The following is a 16,461-nucleotide window of genomic DNA, read 5'->3' on the forward strand; positions in this document are numbered from 1 at the left end:
TTTATTCGCATTTCCTCTTTTGGGTCTGGTGGTAGGGTTCCGTCGAGGAGGTATTGTAAGATAGGGTATGTCCAGGACTCCCGGTTTGAGGATGTTAGATGTGCGTTGATTATTGTTGATACGGAAGGCGACTTAACGACCTCCTGGATTAGTGATCTGTTGCCGTGTCCCGACTTTGTACTGGCTAGTTTGGAGAGCAGGTCTGCCCTGGCGTTTCGTTCCCTGGGGACGTGTTGTATGGTGACGTTTTCGAATCCTCCTTTTAATTCACTCACTTTATTGAGGTATTGTTGGAGAAGGGGGTCCCGGGTTTGGTAGCTCCCGTTGATTTGGGAGCACACTACCTGGGAATCGGTATTTACTTCGAGTACCTTGGCGTCGACTTCCCGGGCTAGGTTTAGGCCTGCTAAGAGGGCCTCGTATTCTGCTTGGTTATTTGATACTGGAAAGTCGTATCTTATTGATTGTTCAATTATGATCCCGTTTTGGTTTTCGAGTATAATTCCGGCGCCTCCGTGAGTGGAGTTTGATGAGCCGTCGACGTGCAGTTTCCATGGTTCGGGGGTGAGTTTGATTGGAGTCATTTCAGCGATGAAGTCGGTCAAGGCCTGCGCTTTGATGGCGTTTCGGGGTTCGAACCTGATCTGGAATTGGGATAACTCGATGGACCATGCTAGCATTCTTCCTGCTAGGTCGGGTTTTTGTAATACTTGTTTGACCGCTTGGTCGGTTCGGACCGTTATGGGGTGGGCTTGGAAGTATTGTCGTAGCCGTCGGGATGCCGAGAGGAGTGCGAAAGCTAGCTTTTCTAAGCGTGAATAGCGAGCTTCTGTGTCCTGTAGGACCTTGCTTATGAAGTATATGGGTTTCTGTTCCTTTTTCTCGTTTTCCCGGACGAGTGCTGCTGCGATTGCTTCTTCCGTTATGGAGAGGTACAGGTATAGTGTTTCCCCTGTTTGGGGTTTTGCGAGGATTGGAGGTTCCGCTAGAACCCTTTTGAAGTGTTGGAAAGCTTCTTCGCATTCTATCTCCCATTTGAAGGGGGTTCCTTTTTTCATAAGTTTGAAAAAAGGGATTGCCTTTTGGGCCGATGCCCCGAGGAACCGGGATAGCGCGGTTAGTCGGCCGGTGAGTTTTTGGATTTCTTTGAGGTTTTTGGGACTTGTCATCTCAAGGACGGCACGACATTTTTCTGGGTTTGCCTCAACTCCGCGTTGCGTGATCATGAAGCCGAGGAATTTTCCTGCTTCCATTCCGAAGGCACATTTTGTTGGGTTGAGTCGCATTTGGTGTTTTCGCAGGGTGTTCATTATTACCTTGAGGTCGTCGGTTAGTTGCTCACCGGATTCCGTCTTGGCGAGCACATCGTCTATGTAGACTTCTATTTTGTTTCCGGATAGGTTGCGAAATATCTTGTTAACAAGTCGCTGGTAGGTGGCTCCGACGTTTTTTAAGCCGAAGGGCATTACTCTATAGCAGTAGGTTCCGTCCGGGGTGATGAATGCTGTTTTCTCTTCGTCTAGTCGGTGCATCGGGATCTGGTTGTAGCTGGAATATGTGTCCATGAAGCTGAGGTATCGGTGGCCGGATGCTGCATCCACTAGCCCGTCGATGTTCGGTAGGGCGAAGGCATCCTTCTGTAGCTTTTCCATGTCTCCTTCTGGTTCCGGTCTAGGTTGGCCGTCTAGTCGTGCGTCTAGGTCGGCAAGGAATATTCTGGCTGCGTCCCAGGATTTTTTCCTTAGGGCTAAGCTATTGTTGTCGCATTCGGCTGCGACTTCCCGGTCTCCGTGAATGGTTCCGATGGTGCCGTCATCGGCCCTGAACTTCATGAGGAGGTATTTGGTGAAGATGACTGCAGAGAAGTCGTTGATCGTTTTTCTCCCGAGAATGACGTTATAGGCTGTGGAGTCTTTTAGGACTACGAATTCGGATAAGATCGTCTTTCTCTGATTGCTTGTTCCTATGGTGATGGGAAGGGTAACCGAGCCGTCTGGTTTGAGGAAGTTGTCTCCGAGGCCCGTGACGCCGTGGCGGTGTGTTTGGAGGTTGTCGTTGCGGAGCCCGAGATTGTCGAAAGCTCCTCGGAAGAGGATGTTGGAGTCGGCGCCAGTGTCCACCAGTATTCTTCTTACTAGCCCTGTTCCGATTCGGGCTGATATGACGAAGGGGGCGTCTTCAGCCGAGGTGCCGTGTTGGCAGTCCTCCGGCAAGAAAGTTATCGTGCTGTCGGCTATAGTGACTGGGTCGTGGTGCCTGACGGCCATTATTTTGAGGTCTTTTTTCATTGTTAGCTTTGACTTATTTGATACGTCCTTGCCCGTGATGACGTTCACTATGATGGTCGGATCCTCTTCGGGGTTTTCCCTGGGGGGCGGCTTTTGAGTTCTCGGGTTGCGTCCTTCTCTTTCTGGTGACTTGTCTCTGTCGGCGCGCCTTGGTTCTCTGATGAATTTGACGAACTCTGGGAGTTTGCCGTCTCGTATGGCCTGCTCGAGAGCGTCTTTAAGGTCGAAACAATCTTGTGTTTTGTGGCCGTATCCTCGGTGGTAGTCGCAGTAGAGGGCTTTGTTTCCTCCTGTCCTTTCCTTGAGTGGTCGAGCTTTGGGGATGACACCTCGATCTACTATTTGGTGGTATATCTCAGTAATTGGTGCTGTTAGGGGGGTGTAATTGGAGAATTTTCCTATTCTTGGTGGTCGGTGGGTTGGTCTAAGGTGGTCTCGTTGGTTCTCTTTGGGTGGTGGGTTATGACGGGGAGTCGGGTTGCCGTGTTGGGTAGCGACGTGCTGCCGTTTGTTGGCAGCGACGACCTGGCTGACTTCCTCGTCGTTGATGTAGTCTTTGGCGACGTTCTGGATTTCGTGCATGGTCCATACTGGTTTAGTGGTGAGGTGTTTGCGAAAGTCTTCATTCATGAGCCCGTTAGTTAGGCAGAGGCTGGCAACGGAGTCCGTGAGTCCGTCGACCATCAGGCATTCATCGTTGAAGCGGTCGAGGTATTTTCTTGTAGATTCTTCTTGTTTCTGTGTGACCCCTAGCAAGCTGATGGGGTGTTTGGCCTTGGTGATTCGGGTTGTGAATTGGGCCATGAATTTTCTTGTGATGTCGTGGAAGTTGGTTATGGATCCGTTTGGGAGGGCGTTGAACCATTTGATCGCTGATCCGGCAAGGGTTACTGGGAAGGCTCTGCATCGGACCGCGTCGGATGCTCCTTCCAAGTTCATTCTGGCCTCGAAAGCCGTTAGGTGTTCTTGAGGGTCTTTAGTTCCATCGTACTTCATGTCGGTGGGTTTGTCGAAGCCTCTGGGGAGTTTCGCTTTTAAGATTCTTTCTGTGAAGGGCGTGGCTCCCATTATGATGTGGTCGTTTCTTGTACGCTTGGTGTGTCATCGTCTCGGGTCTTCGTCCGAGTCGTGCTGACGGCTCAGATCGTGGGATGCACTGCGGTGGTGTTTTTTGCTGTGTCGCCGCTCTGGCGATTTCTCATGACGGTGGTTGCGTGAGGTGCTACGATCATCTCTTCTATCGTGTTGCCGGGTTGGCGACCTTCCTCGGTAGGATCGCGGCCTGGACGTTGCCTGGCTTCCGTGTTCGTTGGCGTATTTTCCTTTGTGGGTCAGTTTACCTTCAAGTTCCTGGACTCGGAGGCAGAGATCCTGAATGATCTGCGTCGCTTTGTCCCTTGTTTTCTCGGGGTGTTGTGGATCTGCGATCATGTGCCCGTTTGTGCGGTGGATGGTGCTGGCTATCCGGGCTTGGTTCATGACCTCCTGTTGCTCGGGGGTCGGATGACGTGGTCTGGAGTTGTCTTGGCTTGATGGATTTTCGTCCAAGATACCCTCCATCTGTTTCGACTGTCGCAAGTCCCCACAGACGGCGCCAATGTACAGAATGCTTCTGATACGATCTAGGAGGAGGATCGGGAACCCGCGGGTCGAATCGAATGTTGGATTTTCCAGATGGAGCGGAGGGGAGGTACCTGCAAAGACACTCCGACGCTCAAGTCAGAATAGATCTGAGAGGTGTAAGATATGAGGGATGAATGAATACCTGGAGGGATCCGGGTCCTTTATTTATAGGTGATGGTGGTTATCCTATCTTATCTTATCTGGCTAAGATAAGGGAGACGTTTGAATTCAAAAGTTAGTTAGGAGCTCTAGAGAGCCGGTTCCTGGGCCTTTTAGAAGGACGAGACGGGTTGGTCCGATGACCCGGATTCGGGTTCGGTCATGGGTCCGGGATCCATGGGCCAAATCCGTAACACATATATAGGATCAAATGACATCGATATCAATTTAAATAAAGTTATTATACAACTCATAGCTTTTTATAGAATGTATGTTTATAAATCATAAGTTCATAACCATGGAATGAGAATAATATATAATAAAATTCATCTATACTAAATTTAATTGAAATCAGATATCAAAAAGTTGTAATTGAAAAATTATTTGTTATGTATACTATAAAAAAAGGTTAAAATGGCAGTTTTTTATGAAAATTACGGTAGTTATAACTGCCATTATTATTAAAAATGGCACCTTAAAAAATGCTGGAATTTTGGGCATCATTCTAATTATTACGGCGATTTTCTGACAGTTAAAATGACGGTTTTAATCACCATTTTAACCAAATAAAACAACGGTTTTGTTATTGTTTGTTTTTACCAGGATTTAATGGCACCCTTCTCGTTTAAAATACCATTTCTAATCGCCGTTTTTACCTGGGTTTAATGGCATCCTTTTTGTTTAAAATGGCATTTCTAACTGCCGTTTTTACCAGGGTTTAATGGCATACTTTTCGTTAAAAATAGCATTTTCTAACCGCCATTTTTACCAGAATATAATGGCACCATTTTTGTTTGAAATGGCAATTTTTGGCCGTCGTTTTTATCTAAGTATGACGGCAATTTTATATTTTTTAAAATGAGATTGAAACTACCTATTTAAAATGACATTTTTAGAACTCAAATTTTAAAATCTCATAATAACCAAAAAAGCATAACCTTAAATCAAACATCATAACAAGATTTTTAATTCATACATGGTCTTCGAAAATAAAAAATCATAATCCAAAAACAAAATATCAAAGATAACATTTTTTAATAATACGTCTTAACATATATATATATATATATATATATATATATATATATATATATATATATATATATAATACTTAATACATAAAATCTTTATTACAAGATCATGCTTTTTTGTTGCTCGCTCCAGAAGACCTACTTCCTAATTCTCTTGGTGATGGAATCTCACTCTCTTGATCCAATTCCTACAACAAAAATATAATTATGAGCACAATAAAAAAGGATAGAAAACTGAATATAAAACTATTAATCTGAAATTATTTAATGAACAAAGTTAAAGCTAGCTTCCAAAGTCAAATTTTAAAATTAATCTGAAATTATTTAATGAACAAAAATTCTGACACTCTTGTGGCCTGGCAATAATATCCACCAAAATGTTGAGCCAATTTTCTCTATCAATTTTCCAATGCAGGGATATGGTTGCAACTTACAACTTACAACACCAGTATATAATTTTCTATGTCCCCTCAATACCCTCAATCATAACAAAATAGATTTAACAAAAATTTAACACGACAGACCAAAACACAATTAAAATAAAAAAAGCCTAAAAGATCTGCAAAATCTCATGCTCCTTTGTATAATAATTCTATATGTTAGACTATTATTCTTTTACAGTGTTGAAAATCTGACAAACATAAGCATCTCCTTCCTAAAAGTCCAAATATTACACATGGAATAAGGTATTAAGAACATAAATTGTATTTGTACTTGTGAAATTTGTTGAGTAGGGAACATCCAGCCAATTTCATTAGAATTTTACCTCCTTCCTTAGAAGCAATATAGGAGACTAGCACTTGCAATTGTGTTGTAACGGTATCCAACTCTTCTTGCACATTTGGACCACAAGTAGATGATATGCCAGCATCATTTGAAGATCCTAAATTCATCTAATTAATCTTTGTAGTGTTGTTCTTGAAAGCAACTGTTAGAACAACTCCCATGCCTAAACCATGAACACCACCAGGGTGCTCTTTCCCAAGAACTACTCCAAGAGCATCAAGAGGGGAATTAACGGTTGATTCCACCGCTTGTTGACTACTATATGCTTCAATCTTCTCCTACACATATAAAAAGAAAGAGAAATAGTCATACATAGCATTATCTTATAAAAAAAGAAAGAAAAAGAAATACAAACAAGTTATTTATTGCACTTTAGTTTTACCGCTATTTCTTTAATCTTTTCATTAACATAACTTCCATCTATTTTTTTGTGAGTGATGTCCTACATTTGAACCCTACTAACTTCTTTTTCCGTCTCTTCCGTCTAAAATTCAAGAAGAGTAGAAAGACTCAATCAAGAAATATATCATTCAAGAAAAGATATGCATAAAATTAAGTAACTAACAGCAACAATATATTAACTGAGATGCATTGGGTGCTAACATAAATGACTATGCTATATAAAATATAATAGTAGCAGCAAACTAAACATAAGCTGAGAAATTGACATTTTACAGATATTTACAGGTTTACAAGGAGCTAAATGGGAAAGTTAGAGATGCAATTATTTCTCTTGTAGGTTTTCTTCCTTGTTATGCTAGATTTTCAGTGCTTACAAGTTTAGATAACTAACCCTTATCTGTTTAAAGATTGATAAAAAATGTGAAAAAAGCAAATTGATCGGGCTTTATTAAAGAATGTATTAGATATATTTGTTGAAAGTGGGATGGGGCAAATGGATCACTATGAGAATGATTTTGAAATTGCAATGCTTAAAGACACTTCTGCTTATTACACTTGAAAGGCTTCTAATTGGAGAAGTGGACCATATTTATCTTTTTCTTAAAATATTATTAGTTATGCTGACAAAAGGATCTTGTCAAACATCTGAATTAGTTTAATAATAAAATAATATACAAGACATCAATATCATGCATTGGAGAATAGCAGTTCTCAGCCAATTCAAACAAAACCATAGAAATGATTACCAATTCAGCCCTTCTTCTTGCAATTGATTTAGCACCTGAAGTATGAGAAATTATTTGTTTTTGCCGAATTTCTTTATTTCTCTTACAAAGATTCTGCAAGATAAATTTAGACACAATTAAATAGAGTCAAATATGTGTTCAACATATAACATGCATTCAACATATCACTGGTTCATTACCAACTCTATATAAAATAAAAGACGAGCAGGAAGCAAACAATGAATAAAGGCTTTTTATTACCAACTCTATATAAAGGCTTTTCACAACATTCCATATGAATTCAATATCCTATTTACAACAGCAAACTATATAAGGCTTTTTAGTGGGACAGCATTTAACTAGGAGAGTAAGTACTTACCTGAGTTTTAGGCTTCAAACGATATTCTACGAATAAAGCCCATTGATCAGGGAGCAATATCTTCTAGTGTATTATTTATGATCTCAGTTTTACTCAACCTCGGATCATAAAACTCATTCCAAAGCTTTATCCTATATTCCCTCCATTTTTCGCCAAGCGATTGGAGCAGAAATTGTTTGGCCAAGCTATCACTCAGTTTGAAGCAAAATCGAGCCTTTAATATAGAACAAAGAATATATATATTAACCAGCAAATATAACTAAATAATGACAAAGAAATAAGCTTTAGAGTTTAAGTAATCTTCTTACTAGGGACAAAATTTTCCATTGATTTTCAAAAAAGCTCTTTGGAATGTCTGACAACTTATCAAAACTGATTGGAAATGCTACACAATTAGTGGCCAATTGCCCACAAACTCCTGCAAGGAGTCCGGCTGCTTCTCCTATTACTGCATGCTGTTTATCAAAATTGACAACTATGCGCAAACCTTCTGGCAAATTATGCACATTCCTCACTAATAAATGAAGGCGTGTACTATCTTCATATTCTTCTAAAATAGATAAATAAGTATAAATAAATAAGTAAAAATAAATAAGTATAATGTCAAATAAATCATACCTTTTCCTTTTGTTGTTTCTAATCAAATACTAACTTTTTTTTCATTTGGTTTCCTATACATTTGAACTTAGCTTCAACATAATTGCAATTATTATTGGAGCTTATTAAAATTAAGGATAATAATATAATATCATCAATGTTGACAATTCTCTTCATTCAACTACTGACTTTTCTAACTTCAAGCTCTTCAATTAATCTGTGGCTTTGTTGAAATGAGTTACATGTATATAGTTTATACTTATATTATTATAATAAGATCACTGGTTCCCCGAAAATTAAACGCAGGCAACGTAGTAGTACATTGCAATACGGATTCAGTAGTCAAATGGTTTGAAATGGCTTATACTATATTATTTTATTTTAGTAAAATAATATACTTTCCATATGTTAACTAAAATAATTATGTTCGAAGAATATTACATACCTATGGCATCAACAGTCCAATAATGATTTGATTCACGTCCACGTTTATGTTTAGGTTCGGAAGGATGATTAGAAATAGTTGGAGCAACTGATGATGGCTCAGAAGAATTTGAAGTTGCTGACTTGTCTCGGGAGGAACTTGCAACTGCTACCAACTTGTCCCGGGAGGAATTTGAAGCTGCCGACTTGTCTCGAGAGGAATTTGCAGCTGCTGTCAACTTGTCTCGGGAGAAATTTGCACCTGTTGTCAACTTGTGTCGAGAGAAATTTGCAGCTGCTGCTAATGTGTCTCGGGAGGAATTTGTAGCTGCTACGGACTTGACTTGTGATGTATTTGAAGCTGCCGACTTGTCTCGGGATGAATTTGTAGCTGCTATTAACTTGTCTTGTGAAGAATTTGCAGCTGCTGCTGCAAAGTAGATTTTTGTACCTCTTTTACTTTGGTATATCTGCATAATAGATCAAATCAATAATTAATAAATATAGAATTAATGACAATTTGAAGACCTGTTTATAGTGACAATTATAAATGCCACTTGCATTAATATATAAACTGATATAATGACCTGGTTATAAAGAAACTGAATTATAAATGCCACTTGCATTAATACATAAATTGATATAATGACAATTTTATTAATGACAATTTAATTAATGCCACTTGCATTAATACATAAACTGATATAATTAACTAGGCAATTAACTAGTATATATCAGCAGGCGCTACTATGAGTTATAACTAAATGTGAATGATATAAAATGTGAATTATAACTAAATGAAAACTTAAATATAAATTTCATACCATAAATTAATTTAACTTACTAACTATTCTGATATGTGTTTGTCTTCTCCAATGTCATCATCTAGTAGTTCATCATCTACCTCATCTGATAGATTATCACCATTTTCAAATAAAGAATTCAAGTTTTGCTCTAACCATGGCTCATTCTCGCATGCTTCATCATCTTCATTTCCCCCTATATCATATGAGTCTCTTGGCTTCAAATGCACGACAACACTCCAATCTTTATTCACTTCATCATTGACAAAATACACCATTCAAGCATGTGAGGCTTCAATATATGGATCATCCTCCTCTCGGTCACTACTGTGTATTACTCGTAAAAAATTAACAGAAGTAAAACCCCAACTATCCTTTCTACAGCCCCATTCTCTAGTGGTGTCAGCCCATTTACACTTGAATAAAGTAACCCAAAATCGGCCGTTGTAGTTTAGTTATATAATATCTCCTAATTTGACATAATATGACAAATAAGCATTTCTAACATTAGCATCACTAGTGCTAGCAACACAAGGAGTTGAAGACATTAAGAAAACTCCACTATTTTGGGTCTTTAACCCATTGTCTCGATTGGTAGTTCGAAAGGAGAACCCATTAATACTTAATGTAGAAAACCTCTTGGCATATCGTGATGGACCCCTTGCTAAGTATCTCAAATCTTCATGCACAGTATTCATAATGTCTGGGTTCATAAGCTATTATGATAGAACAATATATTAGTTATGATATCCACAAATACTAGCTCAATATTAGCAAAAAATTATCACTTTTCTATTTACCTGTGCAGGAAACCAAGTAACAAAATCTTTATTGACACTTTTTTCTATCTCTACATTTGAAGGCTTTCTACCCTTAGATCGTCTTCATACAAAATCTTTGAAGTCACTGTTAGATATGGAAGTTTAACTCTAACTAAACAACTATTTTCAAGCAAATAAAAAATATGTACGAAAATTTTTAAGCACTTACTCAATGAACGGTTTGACATATGGACAATTTAGAACCACATAATGATGTGCTTGTTTTTTTCCATAGGTGACAACTCAAATACTGTGAAAGCTCCCTTAGAGTAACCCATTTGTGGAAAAAGAGAATTCACATGTGTACTGTAATTATCATCCGGACGATAATCAGCACGTGGTGGCCTATTAATTCTTGTCTCAATCCCTTCTAAGTATCGAGAGCAAAATGTAAGAGCTTCTTCATCCATGTATCCCTCAGCTATAGAACCTTCTGATTTAGCTTTGTTTCGTACATAGTGACTTCAAATGTCCTAAATACCTAGTTTGTATAATTGGCTTTAGTAAGCAAGATATAACCAAGTGACAGGTTAAATGAACAATGACTGAAAAGAGATATTTACCTCTCAATGGGATACATCCATCTATAGTGTACTGGTCCTCCAAGTTTTGCTTCATCAACTAGATGACAAGTTAAATGAACCATGATTGTAAAGAAAGAAGGAGGGAACAACATTTCTAAATGAAAAAGGGTAATGATTATTAGAGGTTGGAGCTTCTCAAGTTCTGTAAGACTTAAGCTTTTAGAGCACAACTGTTGAAAGAATGAAGAAAACTCTATTAGCACTGCAGTAACTTTATCTGGTAGCATATTACATATGGTAATGGGTAATAGTTACTGCATAAGGATGTAGCAATCATGGCTCTTCAATCCAGAGAGCTTTCTTTGCTTCAGGTCAACACACTGAGAAATATTACTCGAGAGACCATCTGGTACTCTAATATTCTTTATAGTACTCAAGAATATATCTTTCATGGAATTTGACATTGTGAACAAAGATGGATGATATCTCCCATTTTCATCTGGCCATAAACCTTTCCTCATGCCCATTTCTTTAGGATCCTTACGAGCTTTGAGATTATCCTTTAACCTTCCAGTCTCATTGAGCAAACTTGATAACACATTGTCGCAAACATTCTTTTTAATGTGCATAACATCTAGATTGTGCCGCAATAAGTTAGACTCCCAATAAGGAAGATAAAAAAATATGCTTTTCTTCCTCCACATCCCCAATTCATCATCTTCTTCAACAACTTTTTGCCGAGTCCTCTTACCTTTACTTGCTTGTAGTTCCTTCCCAAATGAAACATTGATGCCTTCAAGTTGTTCTAATTTTTCTGACCTTGTTAGTATTGCTGGGGGATCCCTTAACTCAACTTTTCCATTAAATTTTGCATGACTTAGCCTAAACTTATGACCCCTTTCTAAGAAACAGTGATACCCCAAAAACCACCATTTTCCACCATGCTTTAATCTTTATGAATCAGTGTTGAAGTTACATGTGGTGCAAGCATATTTATTGTGTAAGTTCCACCTAGATAAGTTACCAAGTCTTGAAAAATCACTAATTGTCCACATTAATGCTGCTCGCAATGTAAACATTTCATTCTTGAACCTATCTAATGTTTGAACACTATCATGCCACAACTCTTTTAACTCTTTGATAAGAGGTTGTAAGTATATGTCTATGTTGTTCCCCAGTATTTTCTCTCCGGGAATAATCATTGACAAGATAAGTGATGTTGGCTTCTTGCACTTCCATGGAGGTCGATTGTACGGAATAAGCACCACTGGCCAAACGCTATAGTTTATACGCATAGCTCCAAAAAGGTTGAAACCATCAGCTGCAAGATGAAGACGTCATTTCGAGGATCTTCGGCAAACTTATCATGAAGTAAATCGAATATCTTCCAAGCTTCAGAATCCAGCGGATGCCTCATTTTCGAATCTTTCTTTTCTGCTGAAGCATGCCATCGCATTGATTGTGCAGTCTTAGAATACATGAATAATCATTGAAGTCTCGGTTTTAGTGGAAAGTATCGCAAGATCTTTGCCAGTTTCTTCTTTTTAGAATCGCTCCATTTAGATGTCTTTCATCTTTTGCATTCTTGAAAATCTTCATCCTCCCCCCAATATAACATGCAGTCATTAGGACAAGCAAGTATCTTGGTATAATTAAGCCCTACTTTGTTTATGGTTTTCTTGGCCTCATAGAATGTATTTGAAATCTTTGCATTTCCAAAAGCATCTTTTATTAACTTGAGGATTTTGGTCATGGCATTATCACTTATTCTGTATAAGCACTTTATGTGATACATACTAATCAAGAAAGACAGTTTTGAATTCTTTGTGCACCCTTCATACAACTGCTCATTACCATCTTCCAATAACATGTAAAATTCTACATTTTCTCCATTGTGCTCTTCATTTTCTACATCTTCTATGTTGTCTTCATCTCCATCTCCATCTTCTATGTTGTCTTCATCTCCATCTTCATCTTCATTCAAGTCAAGTCCAGCAACTCCAAATGCGTCATTGATCATTGTTACCATTGGATGTTGAGATGTCGAATGATCTTGTACAATATGACTAGTTTAATGATCTTGTGACCCAACTCCAACTGCTTCTTCACCATGCCAATACCAAACTTTGTAATTTTCTGGAAATGGCTTGACTATTAAATGTTCAAAAACTTTCTCTCTTGTTTGCCACTTGCCAAAACCACACACCGGACAAGGGCATTTAATCTGACGACCCCCGAAAGATCAATGCTCAAAAGCAAAATCCAAAAACTTGTTTAGACCATCTTTATACTCGTGTGTGTTTCGTGGTTTTCCAATCCATGACTTATCGATTAACATGACTAAGAGGGACTACAAATAGGAATATTAAAAAATTTATTCATTAAAAATCTCTCTCTCATATTAACAATTGAGGAAAAAAAGGAGAATCCTAAATATTTGTTTTGAACTTTGCACCAAAAAAGCTTAATAATGGAACTATGCCTTGATATCTTTTTGGTTTTAGCAACTGAGTGTTATGCCCAAAAAATATAAATATAAAGTATTGACTATGGTCAAAGAAAGGTAACTTACACCACTATCTAGGTATACCATTTCAAAGTTGATTTATTATACTAATCAAATTTAAATCAAGTTATTAAGAAGTAGGTTTTAATCAGAGTTGTATATCATAATTCATGACATTTCAATGGGTAATAGCCAAATAGGTAACAATAAAGCACCCCACATAACAAGAAGAGACTTGGATTTAAAGGGTATGATTTATGCTAACTGTTTCCCTTTGCCATATGAATAACTGTTACATGCCATTCAAAATTTTGGCAATTTGTTAGCATCATCTTATAGCAGTTTATATTTAAATCATCTGTATATAGTCATAAAAGAAGTGGCAATGGATAAAGGCTTAGCAAAAGGGAGTTGGGAACTATCAGCGGTTATAGAGCATTCATATCATGGGTAACCATTTTTAGAAGGGTAGTTGGGTAAATTGCCAAATCAAAACTATAAAGATAATTGGAATACACGGTTAGAACTACCAAACTACCAAGTGTGGAGGGAGTTCTTCCTCTCCAGTTCTAACAGATTTATATTTGATAGCTAATTATATTTGACAGAGTTCTTACCTATTCTGCAAATCCCTGAACCTATCAGATTTCATATCCTACAAAATAAAAAACAGAATAAACAAAGATATCTTGTTATGGAAATTAGATTTACAACACTTACCTGATCAATAAATTTTCCAACAAAGATTTATTTATTCTGACAACCATCCCAGCATAAATACTCAAAGCAAACCCATTAACCAACTTACTAGTTTGTTATTATATAATGTACATAACATAGCAAGCCATCGATTAATTAAGTAAACTAAGCACAGATTATTGATCACATAATTCAGTTTTTTTTCCCTCTGATGGATATAGAAACTCATGAAGAGGCTTGTCCTAACATATGATCATGGATTTTAATGCAATCACTTATATGTCACACTCAGTTTTGGCGAGTTTATATTGTGTCCGCATCACATATAACCTCTTGTATTAAATTTTCCATCTAATATAATAACATCTTGCAAGTTGAAGGCAAAGCAAAAGAGCTCGAAACAAGAGAGAAGGAGCTTAAAAGCCTAGTTGAGGAGTATGCATTAAACAAGGAGAATTTTGAGAAACTCAATTCAGAAAAGAACCAAATTAAAGGCTGGATTAAGGAGCTTGACGCAAAAGAGAAGGAGCTCAAATGCCAAGTCAAGAAGTATGCATTAAACAAGGAGAATTTTGAGTTTCAATTGAAGGAGCTCAATCGGTAAAAATTTTAGACTGACCAAAACAAAAAGCAACAGATTCTATATTTATTAGCACATATTGGAAGGTAACAAACACTAAACAGACTACAAAAGAATCTCTTAGAATTATGTAGATTAAACCTAAACAGAAGCTTAGAACTTGATAACATAACGTTTCACTATGTTACTAGAAGCTCATCTGTCTAGAAGTTGAAAGCATGTAAAATAAAATGATTTATTAAAAGGAAGGGTACAAATGGGAAAGACAAAGATCCTACAATCTTGCATACAGATCACTCTAACAAGCTTAAAGAAGAGATTAGAAGCTTGCATGTAATTATCATCAATTCAATTCCTAACATCATGCATACAAGTCCATCAGAAAAAGGATAAAAAGATTTGCTTGTTCTGAAGTGTGTGAAAGCTGAAAAAGACTCAATCAACAAGAGAGAGAAGGGCATGCATGGCACATGAACAGCAAAAACAAATAGCATAACATAGCAGAGAGAGAGCGAGAGAGCGAGCGAGAGAGAGAGAGAGAGAGAGAGAGAGAGAGAGAGAGAGAGAGAGAGAGAGATGAGATGATTACTCTTAACAAGGATTTTGCTTGCAAGAGGATATGAATGAGGATTTTGGGTATACAGGGAATGAAGGCAGCATCATGTTTATCAAATCAGTGCAGTTGTTACTTCTTCAGACCACAGTAGCCACAAAAATCCTCAGGTTTAAACAATAATTTCTCGAAATCATTTCCTGACGATTTGTCTACATGGCACTGATGATAAACCCAATACAAAATATTGAAAATTTTTCAACCAACGTCAATTTTCAGTTAGGAATTCTTTAAAAGTTTAAATGACTTTGAACTGGAGTTTGCTTTGACTAAATATGCTGTCATCTTGCACCAGAAAAACTATGAATTCCATAAAAAGCTAAAAGAAATATGCACAGTTAAGAGTTGACTTGACTAAGAGACTCAGAGAAACCCTTCCTTAAAGCATGAATTTTAACAGAGTTAAGAAAGCGCGTATGAAATGAATAATTAAGAAAGAAGATAAAGAAGAGTCGAGAGAAGAGTACCTGGGTGGAGCCATGGAAATTGAGAAGCTGGTTTCTACTTTCCTGAGAAACTAAAATTAAGAGTACCTGCGTTTGTGAAGTAGTTGAAGATAGAAGCCAGAAGAAGAAAACACACAGAACCCAAAAATATCATAAAGAATGAAATTAATTTCATGTATAGTTTATGAAAACACACAGAACCCAAAGATAGATACTATAGTCACTTCAGAATATGATAAATATACACCCTTGTATCTCAGAGTAACTACTAACTATACAAAATTTAATTTAATATAGTATAGAAAAATTAGAACTGAAATATCATTTAAGTAAAAATGGATGCCAAAATTTCATATGTAAGTGAGGAAAAGCTATGGCAACTCACCAACACCATCATCTAGTAAACTTGCAACAACTCACTCTTAACTCCTTATATCACCAACCAAGCACCTAACAAATTAACTAGCTAACTGTAACTACTTTAATTAATTCCTAACAGCCGACTGATTCAGTTATAGAGTTACAACGGAAAAAATAGAAGGAAATTTACCCAGAGAATAAAACAATGGCTCAAAATTCAACACTGCAGCAAAGATCGTGAACATGCAGCAAAAGACGTTAGAAATTTCATGTGCATCATTGTCGCATCCAACAGTCAAGGCCAAACAACCTGAAAAAGAATTAAGTATTTAATGAAATTTCAACCTCAAGTGCTTAATTATTGAACAAATTAATCCCTAATTTAAAAACACTAATACATGCAATAGAGGAGGTAGAGGCGATGGCAATGCTATGGAAAGAGAGGATCTGAGTAGCAGCGGTGAGAAGGAGCAGTCGATGGTGACAATGAGCTCGGCAGCGTGAAGGAGAAGTTGGCTGTGGTGTTATGAGATTTGAGATCCTAAAGAAGACTTCGAGATCTGAGATCTGAGGTGTGTGTGGCTTGGAACTGTCGATTCCATTAAAGAGGAAGCGGCAGTGGAGGTCGAAACCAGCGGTAGCTAGCGGAGGACGAGACGAGTAAGGGAAATCAGAGAGCGAGCCTTCATCGATCAT

The 16,461-nt window shown here is 37.8% G+C and overlaps 1 protein-coding gene and 1 long non-coding RNA gene across 2 annotated transcripts; both read right to left on the minus strand.

Moving 5' to 3' along the window:
- Nucleotides 1–5,867: 5,867 nt before the first annotated feature.
- Nucleotides 5,868–16,461, minus strand: LOC112803607 (uncharacterized). Its single transcript, XM_025847090.2, has 8 exons — nucleotides 16,164–16,461; nucleotides 16,023–16,075; nucleotides 15,427–15,492; nucleotides 8,436–8,883; nucleotides 7,702–7,943; nucleotides 7,394–7,607; nucleotides 7,036–7,128; nucleotides 5,868–6,165 (listed from the first exon to the last, which is right to left on the minus strand). Exons 1-6 carry the CDS (start codon nucleotides 16,459–16,461, stop codon nucleotides 7,440–7,442), a joined length of 1,275 nt encoding a protein of 424 aa, XP_025702875.1. The 3' UTR covers nucleotides 5,868–6,165; nucleotides 7,036–7,128; nucleotides 7,394–7,439.
- On the minus strand, nucleotides 9,767–10,347 carry LOC140184708 (uncharacterized). The gene is made up of 3 exons (XR_011882160.1): nucleotides 10,207–10,347; nucleotides 10,017–10,122; nucleotides 9,767–9,932 (listed from the first exon to the last, which is right to left on the minus strand). It is a non-coding gene; the product is annotated as an uncharacterized lncRNA (long non-coding RNA).

This window comes from Arachis hypogaea, chromosome 5 (genome assembly GCF_003086295.3).
Source record: "Arachis hypogaea cultivar Tifrunner chromosome 5, arahy.Tifrunner.gnm2.J5K5, whole genome shotgun sequence".
NCBI classification, from domain to species: domain Eukaryota; kingdom Viridiplantae; phylum Streptophyta; class Magnoliopsida; order Fabales; family Fabaceae; genus Arachis; species Arachis hypogaea.